This window comes from Podarcis filfolensis (genome assembly GCF_964270895.1).
Source record: "Podarcis filfolensis genome assembly, chromosome: 14".
Classification (NCBI taxonomy): Eukaryota; Metazoa; Chordata; class Lepidosauria; order Squamata; family Lacertidae; genus Podarcis; species Podarcis filfolensis.
The window spans coordinates 29,819,271-29,832,677 of NC_139616.1; the positions used below are offsets into that span (position 1 = coordinate 29,819,271).

The window sequence follows — 13,407 nt, forward strand, 5'->3', positions numbered from 1 at the left end:
AGAGATTTCAGTGGAGTTGCTACTTCAGGAAATCTTAATACTTTAATATTTGTAGGTTTCATAACCAAGCCATTGTCCTGATGACTACGGAACACAGAAGAAACAAATAATTTGTTGATTGAAGGTTTCTACCCTGATCCAAAACAGAGCACCTGATGATGCCTATGCAAAATTAAACAGCAAAGCTCTTTAGATCATTACCCGAAATTGACACACTGCCATCCCCCCTGCAAAAACACACTCAGCTTTGCAAAACCAAACAGGATATTCAAACCAGCAAAGTTCCTCAAGTTCATAGTGCAAACCCCTCCCCAAAGCAAAATTTCTTCCCTTGTTTTTGACACTTCCTGAGAGCAGGCACAGCTCCTGCTGCCAAAGCCCAGAGCTGAGCTGACAGCTGCCTCACCTTCTCTATGATATCCAACAAGCTGTTGAAGTGGTGGGAGGTGCAGCCTTCTGCCAGGTCCACCAGCAGCTGGGTGGCCAGTTTGCGGACTTGGTGGTCTTTGTCTTCTTGGATGTGGGCCAGCTGGGAGAGGACCACCAGGTTAATCAACTCCTCCTGCAACAGGACAAGACTTTTGTGAGCTGACTAAGACAGAGTGGTCTAATGAGGCTGGTAAAAGAAAGAGGTGGAACATTGATTTTGACAGCTGTGCTAATACTGTATTAGTAATTTTTCACTGTAGGTTTTTACTGTTTCTATAAACGTATGGTGAATACGTTTTATGAAAAACCAGGACAGAAATATTTTAAATGCACTAGAATGAAGATAAAATTGAGAAGGTGCAAGCCAGGAAGCTGGGGGAAGGTCCAGACAGCTCTTTAATTGAGGGTGTCATAAAGTCAAATGAAGGAATGAATTTTATTTAATCCAAAACATAGTTCAACATCATGTAAGAAATAAGGAAATGAAAATATAAGGGAATGAAACATACAAAAAAATGTAAAAATTTAGGTCCTTGTATTCATGATCCATGGAAAGTGTAATAATTATTGGTATTGGAGGGTAGTAACGTGTCATTTTTAAGGTTGGTTTTAGTTATTAGGATGTTGTCCTAGTGTGAGGAGGTATGCTATTCTCATTTGAAGCTGAAGAGCTACTAAGAATTTTAAATAGTGGCATATTTCACCGGATGAATTTGAACATAGCTGTCATCATGTGCATACATAATATATATTTTTGTGGTTGAAAACTCATTTTTTTGTCCTCTGCTGCCATTTTGTTTTCCTATCTTGATAGAAGTTCAAGGAAGTGACCTTCTGCCAGACTTAAACATGTGTCTGACATCACCCAAAGAACATTTATCAGAGTGAAAATGAAAACTCACCTCATAAATCTGCCTATTGACGCTCAAGACGAAAGAGAGAACATGCAGAACTTTGATGCGAATAGCACTCCGTGTCTCATTCCTGAGGAGGAAAAAGGGACAATGGTGTTTTCAAAAAGGAGGAGGAGCCCAAATCATCTGGGTTGTGACCAACATCCAGAGGATGGAAAGTCAGAGATATGAGGAGAGGAGCCACAGGTAAGAGCTGCAGGGTCCCTACCTGAAGAACCTCTCCATCAGCCCCTGCAGCTTCTGGATCCAGCTGTCCTTCGCGGGGTGGATGGACTGAGCTCGGTAGGTGATCAGGTTCAGAACAGAAGATTCCTTTTAAGCAAAAGGAAAGGCAGGCCAGTACTTAAAAAAACATCCAAGTTCAACAAAGTAAGATTGTAAACTGAGAATTACTCATATATAAAGGGTGATCTGTCAACACTGTTTATTGAATGGTAGCGGAAGTCCCATGCTCAGCGGCAGAGCATCTGCCTTGCATGCAGGAGGTCCTTGGAGGTCCAAGTAGGGCTGAGAATGGCCCTTGTCTAAAACCAGAGTGGCCCTGCTCACCTGCCCCCCAAAAATCCCCCCGAAGGGCAAACCAGTTCTGGATCCACCCCTCCCCATCCCTTGCATAATATAAGATTTTAGTTCCCTGTGCCCCTCCGCTGAGTGCTCTTTAAGGAAGTCCTAAGGAAACAACAGGAAATTTCTCAAACATTGCCATGCCTTACAGGTCTCTGACTTGCACATTTCTCCACAAGCTCAAAGTAATGTTTCTTAGAGCCATGGAAGTCATTCTGGTCACATAGCTCCTCCACCGTGGTCAGCAAGTCATGGACAATGGATTTCAGCTCCGGGCTCTCCAAGGTCTGAAAGGAAGAAAACACAACTTGAGAATCTCAGTGCAGTCACTTGCAGGCTAAATCAAGACAAAATAACTTTTATCACACTACATGTGCATCAATTAGGTTACCAATGCTGGAATATCTGTGTTATCAATGACTGTTTCTTGCCAATGGTTCCCTGTCCCACTACAAGTATTAATACAATCATCTCAGCCATGTCACCAATTGGCAACAATAAAAAGGGTGCCTATGTAACATGGATTTAAGCTCTAATTATCACATTCCATTATAATTCAACTTCCACCTTACGATTTTCTTCCCCATATATCTGCCAACTAAGATTTCACTTCATATACGTGATGAAGTGGGCTGAGTCCACAAAAGCTTACTCCATTTAAAAAACTGTGATGTCTTTAAGGTGCCACGAGACTCTGAATGTTTTAACTCGGAAGGAAGTGTCAGAGTCTCCTATGCCTCTATCCTTTACTGATGCTTGGAAAGACACAGAACAGGCAGTAGCAGGCTAGAAATTAAAGAAAGTGAAACCCTTCTCTAATCCTACTCCAATAACTCTGCCATTTTGCACCCCTCCCCCCAGAACACATCCAAAATAGCCTCTTTAAATTCTATTCCATGGTGTTAGAACAACGGACGTTGATTCCGTGAGACCTTATGGCTGCAGAGCCTGCTATTGAAAGGCTGGAAAAATAAGCACTCAACCTAGTCAGATGAGTGGCGTATAAATATCATTATCATCATCATCACCATCATCTGCTATTCAGCAGTCTGAAGATCTTACTGCCCTTTCTGTGCTTGAAAGTATAGCTTATCATCTTTGCTCTCATTTGGATTCCATTTGAACATAGGGACTTTCTATATTAATATGTTTAAGTCAGAATATTTGTATTCATAATGCCAGCTGGCAGTGGTTCTCTTTTTCTGTCACGTTTGCAAAACCAGTATTAAAAATAAAACAAAAGGGGCTTCCCATTTACCTGCAGCTGCTCGAGCAGCCGCTCGATGATATTCAGGAGGATGTCCCAAGTGACTGCCTGGAGGTCCTTCCCATATTTTTTGATCAGCCTTGTGATGGAAAGGACTATTTCATAAGACACAATGGTATTCGGACTCGTCATGGCCTGGAAGGGGGAGAGAAAGCCCCAAGTAAGGAACTGACATACCGGGACCACCTGAATGACAGAGGGCCCATTTGCTGGTTCCACTGGGTTAGGACACTTCAAGAAGGAAGCGCCCAGAAAAGTATGTTAGGTGCCATACAACGGGAGTGGTCAGAAGGGAGATCAAGGTTTCCTGGAAGACCTCCCAAGTGATTCATAGAGCAGAAACTGTTTCCAACTCCCAACAACTATAACAGTAGCGACAACAAAAAGTATTTTCCCCCTTCTAGTCTGCTGAAATCGGGAAAGCTTGGGTTCCCAGACTGTGCTCAGAGCACAGTCCCACACTTTGCAATTCTATGCCTGCCTTCCTAAACCATGATTTTGCACCTGGTTTTAGGTGATGCTTATAGTGAAAAGATAGATTCCACTAGCCTGAAGGCTATGCAACCCTGCCATCCAAAACTAATAATGTGTGTGGGAAAACTGCCAGAGAGACTTCAGGTGCACAAGGAAGATCAGAAAGTGCAGACTGCTACTCAGGAGTAAAGAAAGGAACTTCTGAGCCCTGGCAAACTCACTATAAAGACAATTTGCAGCCAAAAACGAAAAGGCTGTAAGTGGTGCAACTGAACCACGGTGAACGGAAGTGTGGTCACAGATGAAACAGCAGGCTGTGACTGCAGGTATCTTTGGCTTTTTCCAACACCCCTCCGCCCCCGTCCTTGCTGCTTCTGAAGCTTTGTTACAGCAAGAGAAACAGCAATCTTTTCAACCGTTATGGAGAGGAGCTTCAGCTCAATAGCCCATAGGTTCCCTCTGAATTCGCGTTCCCCAAAATTTATTTATTGCAGTTTATCCTTTCTCTGAGGAGCATTGTACAGGGATCCTCTCACAACAACCCTATGAGGTAGGTTAGTCTAAGCCAGGGTAGGCAACCTAAGGCCCATGGGCCACAAGTGGCCCACGGGGGTTGTTTAACCGGCCCATGAGCTGCCCCCGAACCAAGCCACCCGCTCAGCGAGTCCCCGCGCGCTGCACTAAACTGGCACAGCACGGCATGGGGACTCACTTCCACAGCACCGGAAATCACGTCTGCACAGATGCAGACACCGGAAATCACGAGCGCACACACTTATGCACACACACAATCTGGCCCACAGAGAGATCTCCGCTGGAGTGAACCGGTAAACCTTGCCGGCCCCTGGTCTAAGAGGCAGTAATAAGCCCAAGATCACCCAGCAAACTTCACACCTGAGCCAGGATTTTAATCTAAGCCTCCACCATCTATCACCCGCATGACCCTGGTTCGAAGGGCTCAGAATTACCTTCAGAAAGGAGGGCAGTACTGAAGTTGGCGAATTCCTGAGTGACTGCAGCCTGTGCGCTCCCCACAAAGCCATGCCCACGAAAAACACAGCCCCTCTCAGCAGTGCGGCATCTACCATGTAGGTCCTGCAAACATGGGAATTTTGACCACGATTAGTGGGTCTCAGACTTGGGCTTCAGGATCTTCCTTAAATCAGTACCAGTGAGAAAGGGGGAGGGAGGGGCCAGAGCCATCTTTCATTTTTTTTGCTCCTATCAGCACAAGTCCACTCCTCCCAACCTCCTTGCGGTGCACACCTGGCCCTATGGGGTCAGTGTCATCTGGATTTCTAAAACTTCCAACAGTGATGACGATATACAGGCAACTCCCCATTTACGCGCATTCAAGTCACACATGGCCGTGCGTCGCTGCAAACCTGCAAGTGGCATGAAATGAAGCAAAAACGGCCCTAAAAGAGAGAAGAAACAGCAAAAAGGGTGCAAAAACAGTGTCTAGCAATCCCACGAGCCTTTGCAAGTGCAAACTCAGGAGGCCTATGGAGATTTTGAGCAAGGAGGTTTGGAGGGAGTGATTGTGGCGTTTGCAGACTTTTTCAATTGTGTTCCAAGTATACACAATTTCACTTAAACGTGCGGTGCCTCAGATCATAACCCCTGTGTAAATGGGGAGTTGCCGGTAGTAGGTCTTGGGGGAAAAATATCAAGAGCTCATGCTCTTCTCTCTGTCTGGATAGCTGCTAAGACAGCCCTATCCAAGCCTTCCTCAGTGAACCGCCACTGAGCATTGGTCTCACAAAGCAGTCCATGCAAAGCTTGCAAGTCCAGCTGCCTGCCCTAGGATGTCAAGAGTGGGGTTAACCCCTGTACCCCTACAATCTTTTGGGCAGCATTAAAGCAGTTCTCTTGTACCAGCGTGGCACCCAACTTTGCGCTTGCTCCCGGCCCCAGGGAAAGCAGAGGTTTCAGCAGGTGGCACAGAAGTACCTGTCCTCCATGATCCGGCACATGTTGTAAATGGCACTGTGCCCCAAGTGAGTTCCTAACAGATTGCGCATGAGCTGAAGGACAAACAGAAGCATGTTGTTAAACAGAAGCAAATCCCTCGGAATTCTGTACACGCACATACATACATGCATGAACACACACACACACACAAACGGACAAAAAGAAAAAAGAAATGCACAAAATTTATGCACTGAAAAATTATAGAAAGTGCAAAGTCTGGTACAAAACCCTGCAGTAGCAATAAGGAACGTATACAAGATTTGCACAATTCTAGTTGCAAGATAATGAATCATCAAGTTTAACAGTTTGGAAAAGATAATGCAAGAATGATCTTGGTGCAAAATGCCACCTTTGGTTTTTCAGCACAGTGAATGCATGCAGAAGCCTTGGGGGTAGCTGGACCTCCTGGGGTGGACTAGATATCCCTTGGTGTACCTTCCAACTATGCAATTCGGTGATCCTATGTTTCTATAACTCAACAGTAGGCAGAAGTTTCTGATGCTAAGAACCGTTGATACAGTGGAGCAGACTACCTGAGAAGGTGGTGGCCTCTCCTTCACTGGAGGTTTTTAAGAAAGGTCTGATCACCATCTGCCAAGCATTCTTTAGCTGGGATTTCTGCACTGCAGGGGGTTGGGCTAGATGACCCCTGGGGGTACCTTCCAATTCTACAGTTCTATGAATCTATTTAGCCTAAATAGCTAAATAGCTTCCTACATTCAGTCTTTTCTCCCCCAGGACCACCGAACTGCCTTCTACCCAGAGAACTGGCAAGATAACGGACCTTCCAGCAAGGCTCACAGAGTTCCTTCACGTTGATCGTCCGGCACAAGGTGATTATGAAGACTGGGAGGGTTTCCGAAGGCAAGCAGTTGTAGCACACCACGGCGTCAAGGACCTGCAGGGAAACCTGGGAAGAGGGAAAAGGAATGTGATTGCCTTGGAACAGTATCATTAATCTTATTTATTTCAGGTACTTTTTAAAACTTAAATTTCAGGATTTCCATATGAAATGCTTTTTAAAAAAGAAATACAAAGAAGAACGATTATAATTCATTTTTTTAAAATACACTTATATCTCACATTTTTTTCTCTGATGAGCTTTAAGTAGTATACATCCTAAAGGTAAAGGTAAAGGTAAAGGGACCCCTGACTGTTAAGTCCAGTCGTGGACGACTCTGGGGTTGTGGTGCTCATCTCGCTTTACTGGCCGACAGACAGCTTCCAGGTTATGCGGCCAGCATGACTAAGCCGCTTCTGGCGAACCAGAGCAGCACACGGAAACGCTGTTTACCTTCCCGCCGGAGCGGTACCTATTTATCTACTTGCACCGGTATGCTTTTGAACTGCTAGGTTGGCAGAAGCTGGGACAGAGCAACGGGAGCTCACCCTGTAGCAAAGGTTCAAACTGCCGATCTTCCAATTGGCAAGCCCAAAAGGCTCAGTGGTTTAGACCACAGTGTCACCCAAGTCTCTAATCCCCACAACAACAGGCTAGGCTGTAGTAGGTTAGGTGAGAGGCAGTGACTGAGCTCAAGGTCAGTCAGTGAGCTTCCTGGCAGAACAGGGATTTGAACCCTGGTCTCTCAGGTCCTAGTCCAACACCTTAACCACTTTATCACACTGGCTCTCAAACAGACAGAAACAAACAGAGAACTACCTTTACATGCCTGCTGAACCAGGAAAATCTTAGCCATGCATCTGAATTCAACAGCAAGGGGACCTCTCTAATTTCAGTAGGAAGAGAGTTCCACAGCCGAGATTTTACAGTCCAGCTTCAACTCTGTCCCAAACCACAACCCCACTGCTATTAATGAAGAGAAGGGGAATACTGTTTCCACTTGAGACAACAAACGACAAATTAACAGAAAAAGTTGGTTCCAAGGAGGGATTGTTGAGAGAGAAAGGTTTGACATCCCAGAGGATTCTGGAGGGAATTCCAGTCATGGGAACCGGAAGGGAGAATGGGTAGAAGTGTTTTAAGAAAGCACCACCAACACCACAAATATTGCTCTCCTATTTATAATGGCACTTTGTCCTAACACCCATAGTATTACACATAACTACTGACCTCAATGTCAACTGCGGAAGATGTCTGAATGCACAAGAGACAAATCATGCTGTAGGAAAGAAAAACATAAAAATAAAAATCTAGCCCTCCAGGGCAAAATTTCTAAATCTACACGCTCAACCCTACCAGGAAGCCCACCCCATCCCAGAGATACAAGAGCTGGTTGCCCTGACCGAATTCTCCTTTATCATCATGCACTTATGATTAGGCACATAGGAAGCTGCCTTCTACCTAGTCAGACCATTGGTCCATCTAGCTCAGTATCATCAGCACTGATTGGCAGCAGCAATCCAAGGTTTCAGGCAGGGGTCTTTCCCAGCCCTACCTAGAGATGAAAATATGGAGTCCACATGGAGGTCAGACTGCTAATTTAACCCTCAAACAGGGTTTCTTAGAACCAACAGAAGGTTTAAAGATTAGCCTTACTTGACCATGTCAGCGATATATTCATCCAAGTAGCAGCTATTGAACTTGACTAGGTTGACCAGCACCAGCAGGAACTCTGAATCCAAACCAATATCCATCCACTGAAGGACAAATTCAGCTGAAGGAGAAGAAAAGAGGAATGCAGCCTGGAAACAAAATCACTACAAATTAACTTGTTTTCAACTTGCTGTAACACCTCCTGTTTTCTGAACCCCAGAAGGCGTTTCACAGCCGTGACAGATGTACCTCTCGTGCTTCTGCCTGACCCATCCAGATATTCACCAGACATGTCTTATTGCAGGAACATCAGAACCGCCTTGCTGGACCAGGTCAAAGGTCCTTCTGGGTTAGCATTCTGCTTCCACTAATGAGCAGCCAAGTACTCCTGGGAAGTCCTCAAGCACGAAGGAAATACCACCAGCCCACCCACAGAGGAGACATATGCTGCTGTATTTATTTCATTGACCTTTAAACCTGCCTCTGTGTCAAACTATGTGTGTATGATTCAGATCTGGGATTCATTATTGGGGGGTTAACTTACAGGAACAAAGGAAGCTGCCTTATACCAAGTCGAGCCATTGGTTCCTTTTATTCAGTCTTGTCCATCTAGCTCAGTCTTGCTGACACTGACTGGCAGCAGCTCTCCAGGGTTGCAGACAGGGGACACTCCTAGCCCTACGTAGAAGTTCAGTTCAGTGACTGAACCGGGAACCTTCTACATGCAAAGCATATTAACTAATAATATTTTTTGTATAGCACAAGTAAACTGAACGTTCCATTATTATGAAACTTTGACACATTGCAGGTTTTGGTCACTCTCCTCTCTGAGCAAGAATTTGCCACGATTAAATTAGTGGCTAAAAAGGGGACATACCCAAATTTTCTTCCAAATACGTTACGCATTTTCCGTTATCCGTAAGAGCCTTGAACACTTCAAGCCGTTCGTGCATGTCTTCATTAGAAGGATAATCTTTAATCACTTTGAAAAAGTGAGCTCGGAGGATACCAAGCCCCTCGCCCTAAAAGATGAGAGGAGTGGCTTCTTGACAAATTGTGGCTACTGGAATTTGGAAATCATGTTTTCTGCTAGTCCATAGTCCCATTCACAGTGTCTAGTTTCTGCATGCCTCAGGTGCACTCTGTGTCTTACCTGCCCTTGAATAATTGCCTTCAGGAGGTGGAGCACAGCATGCCTGGCTTCAGCTGGTCGGTCGGGCTGCAGCATATCATCAACCACTTTCCAGATGGCTTCCACTGCATGCTGAGGGCACAGAAAACTCCAGGTTACCCCCCACATTCACACCTCACTGTCCATTGTGAGGAAGGGGCCTTTTGGTGTAACTTCCTTATACATTTATCAGTTTTCTGCCCATGTACTCACATCTTCAAACTTTCTAGTTTTTGCTACCTCACAGATTTGACCGATTGCTCTTATCCGATTGTTCAAGCCAGATTCTATGCTCAGTTCCTGAAAGGAAAAGAAGGCAGCTTTAAACCATCACAAGTTGCTTGCAGCCCGATTAACCTCACAGCTAAAATGCTGTTCTGAGCCCCACAAGCAAGGGCAGAGTAAAAATGTGATTAATATCTAAACTAATTTGTTTTTGGTTTAAGATGTATATGAGCTTTCTCTATGGCAACACTGAACTCAAATAAAACAATTCCTCTGCTTTTGTGATCTCTTCTTGTGTGGGGTCATGGCCAATGATCAGCATATTGTCACCATACGAAGAGACTGCCAGAACTCTCAGCTGCAAGCAAACAGATGGCACTAATCGTAATTCACAGGTAGATAAATGCCGTGTCATCAAAAAGTGGAAATGGAAGAGTTTTGTCTGTCAGCGACCAGCCATCAGGTCCTCTTTCAAGTGAGGAGGCTGAAGATTCCTGAACCAGAAGGGGAAGGGCACAGAGGGCCAACCCCAGGAGCACTGCTACTGGATAAGCCAGTAGAACCAGCATCCCTCCAGACTGAGGATACGGCACTGCTATCCTCTGACATGAAGGACTCCATTGCAGATGACCCAATAAGGACAGAGGCAGTAAGAGGCTATTGGAAAAGGCTGAGGTGCTTTAGATAAAATATCACTTTCTAGCATGGGTGAAGCTAACACTTTGGATGTAGCCTCCACCTTGGGCTCAGCCTCCATTTGAGCTTTTTGTTAGCATTGCCTCAACTGGTCAAGCACCCAGCCTGAGCCCTGCCTAGCTCTGTACTCTGTATCCTTGGGCTTACCACACCATAGAATAGGACACTGCCTCTTTCCCTCCTGTGTTTAACCTGCTTAGGTAGCCTTTGCCCTCTTTTAATTTCCAGATGCTGATGTATATCAGGCATCCAGTATATTCGTGTGTTACCTTGAGTATTTCTGGGGTGATAACAAATTCCGTTTGCTTTCCTTCCGATGACTTGGAATTAGATTTGGAATTCCCAAGTCCTAAGAGATTCTTGAACTTCTCCTTTAGGCCAGGATCTTTGCTTTGTGGCTTTGCCATCGTTAACTAAGAAAGAATCAAGGAACCTGTGCAAGTAGAAGACAGAGGATGGCACCATCAGCAGAACATAGTCAACAGCCCCACATTTCTTCATATAGTTGGTGCAACACAGATGCTCCATAGATACACAGTGTGCTCCACACAAGCAGAGGTTCCCCCTTCCACTCCTTAAAGACAGTGCCATGTGTGAATCCAATAGAATGCATAAGCTGCTCCAAGGGCTCAATGGGTGGAGTAGTTCCACATGCTCATCAAAGCACCTGCCAAGCACTGGATCGGAGCCTCATATGACACAGACTGCAAAGCCAGAGTACATTATCCATTTATATTATGAGCGTATCATATCTGGAGTGGTAGAGCATTTGCTTTGCACACAGAAATTCCCAGGTTCAATCCTTGGCTTTTCTAGGTAGAGCTGGGAATGTCCCCTCCCAGAAATCCTGCAAAGCCGCTGCCAGTCAGTATTCACAGCTAGATGGACCAAGGACCTGACTCAGTATAAGGCAACTTCCTATGTACCCCCAAAGAGTGAGTGTGGCACAGCAGTTAAAAGTGTTGTACTTTGGACCTATTCAATTCTATCCTCAAGCACTGAAACTCACTGGGTGACTTTCAACCAGTCATTCTGTCTCTCAGCCTAACCTACCTCACAAGGGCAGGGGTGTATGCTGCCTTAGGCTCTTTGGAGGAAAGACAATATATAAATTTAATAAGACATGGTAAAGCAGGCATAGTCACTATAAATAAATCAAATGCCCCTGTCACAATAAATCTGTTAGTCTTTGGGGGCAGGATGGAGGCTATGCAAACCAAAGTCATAGAATCACAGAACTGTAGAGCTAGAAGGGGCCCAAAGGGTCATCTAGCTCAACCCCCTGCAATGCAGTAATCACAGCTAAATAATCAGATGGTCATCCAACTTCTGTGTAAAAACCACCAGTGAAGGAGAGTCCACCACCTCCCGAGATCATCTGTTCCATTGTCAAACAACTCTCTCTTCTTTTAATAGATGGGGTGTTAGGAGAGGGACAGTACCTCTGGTGGAGGACACAACATGCTTTTTCTGAGGTAGTTTGTCCACCTTTGGTCCCCAACCTGCACTCAACTCTCACCTGTGGCTCCTAGAAGCGGTCAGCATGCAACAGTGGCCACACCCCAGGAATGGCTTTGACTGGCCAGTTAAAGCAGGTGAGGGTAGCCCATGGGTCTCAAACCCTCAATGAGTTAGGGACTTTCCCTGCATGCAAAGACAGGCTCCGGTGGATTGAGACAAGACCAACTGTGGGTCCAACGGTCAAGAATGTGGTTTCTTCACATGCTGTAGTGACAGAAGTGAGGGGCAGATGGGGCTCATCAACCTGGGAAGGTAGCCCAATTAGGAGAAAGAAAACTCTGATTCTAAACCTCCACTGCCTTGTGGTATAACTTTGGGAGAAGAAAAAGCTAAGGAGTAAACCCTACATAAAACCAGAGTGGAGTCCCTAAGACAGTTGGAGGGCACCTTGTACACCTCCTCCCGGCAACTCCTTGCAACCAAGCTAGTGCCAAACATATTGCTCAGCTTTCCTTTGGACCACATCAGCAAGAAAGAGAGGGTCTTGCCATCTGGGCAGCCCAGGACTTCCATACACACTGCCCAGACTTGGTCACTGCCCAGGGGAGGTTCACTTCAGTGCTGCTAATGCAGCGGTTTGACTTCACCTCTGGAGGTGCACTCCATTGTCTCTCAAGACAGATGCCAACTACTACTACTATTACAGATTTTATTAAAACAGCTCTTATTTCATTTATTGTAGTTATCTTGAGTATTTTTCCACTATGTTACTCCCAACATAAAAGTGCTTTACAATTCTTGTCCTCACCACAACCCCCTGAGGCAGGTTATACAGCTGCATCCACTTCACCAGAGCACCTTGGCTGGTCCAAATATCTCAGTGCCACTATAAGACTCTTAACAGAAGACTAGAAGAAGGGCCACCATTCTGAAAGTTGTTTCCATGCACAACAAATTCTGCAGAACTCAGTGTCACAACGGTATAATGCATTGCTTGCTAGCAGCACAAGTTCCCCTCTCTAAAACTGGCCTGCAAGTTAAGAGATTGCAAAACACATGCATAGCCATTTGCTCCTAGCATGGAGGTAAGACAAACCCAGGACATCACTTGCAATCTTGGTGACACCACCACCACCTCTGTCTTTGCAGAAGCTAATTCATTATTTGTCTCCACAAAACACCCTCATGCCACAGCTGCTGTTACACGTTTAACACCATTTCCGTTAAGCCTTTTCCAATCAATGCAGCTGCACATGGGTCTAAGCTGCACCCCAAAACCTTTATCGTCACAACAACCCGATGAGGTAGGCCAGGCTGTCCCCACAGACAACAAACTTTGCAACCATCCAGGCATTACATGTTTACATATTTGTTGACATCCTAGCTTTCTTCCAAGGAGCAAAAGGCAGGACGTGCACACAGTCTCTATTCCTCCCTCCCCCACAAAAAAATTATACCCTCACAACCACCCTGTGAGGTAGGCCAGGTGGGGAGAAAGTCAGTGAGGGGAGGGCAAGAAGCTTGCTGCTCCCTCCTGCCCAACCCCCAGTTCGCTCCAGAGCCCCCAGCACCTTGTTATCCCCATGGCACCCATTGCTCCCAGTGAGGCTACTCACCTCCTGTGCTCCTAGCCCCCCACATAAACACACACACTCGAAACCCACCCCCCGTCCCACTCGCCGCCGCCGCCGCCTCCTCCTCAGCCCATAGACCCCGCCCCCTTCCACCGGAAACGCGG

The 13,407-nt window shown here is 45.8% G+C and overlaps 1 protein-coding gene across 9 annotated transcripts in view; it reads right to left on the minus strand.

Annotated features, from left to right (window-relative positions):
* Window positions 1–13,403, minus strand: part of TSC2 (TSC complex subunit 2) — a 46,937-nt gene extending 33,534 nt beyond the window's left edge. For 5 of the 9 annotated variants that reach the window (XM_083584733.1, XM_083584732.1, XM_083584730.1 and 2 more), the window contains exons 1-15: window positions 13,286–13,390; window positions 10,478–10,641; window positions 9,501–9,587; window positions 9,270–9,380; window positions 8,994–9,138; window positions 8,120–8,237; window positions 7,694–7,742; window positions 6,407–6,532; window positions 5,602–5,675; window positions 4,617–4,743; window positions 3,166–3,309; window positions 2,057–2,194; window positions 1,552–1,655; window positions 1,332–1,413; window positions 407–562 (exon numbers count right to left, since the gene is read on the minus strand). In XM_083584733.1, the coding sequence (XP_083440859.1) occupies window positions 407–562; window positions 1,332–1,413; window positions 1,552–1,655; window positions 2,057–2,194; window positions 3,166–3,309; window positions 4,617–4,743; window positions 5,602–5,675; window positions 6,407–6,532; window positions 7,694–7,742; window positions 8,120–8,237; window positions 8,994–9,138; window positions 9,270–9,380; window positions 9,501–9,587; window positions 10,478–10,615 (1,599 nt within the window). In that variant the 5' untranslated portion in view covers window positions 10,616–10,641; window positions 13,286–13,390. Of the gene's footprint in view, window positions 1–406; window positions 563–1,331; window positions 1,414–1,551; window positions 1,656–2,056; window positions 2,195–3,165; window positions 3,310–4,616; window positions 4,744–5,601; window positions 5,676–6,406; window positions 6,533–7,693; window positions 7,743–8,119; window positions 8,238–8,660; window positions 8,795–8,993; window positions 9,139–9,269; window positions 9,381–9,500; window positions 9,588–10,477; window positions 10,642–13,285 lie in introns of those variants that run through there. The other 4 variants (XM_083584737.1, XM_083584735.1, XM_083584734.1 and 1 more) reach the window with 3 other exon arrangements.
* Window positions 13,404–13,407: the final 4 nt, after the last annotated feature.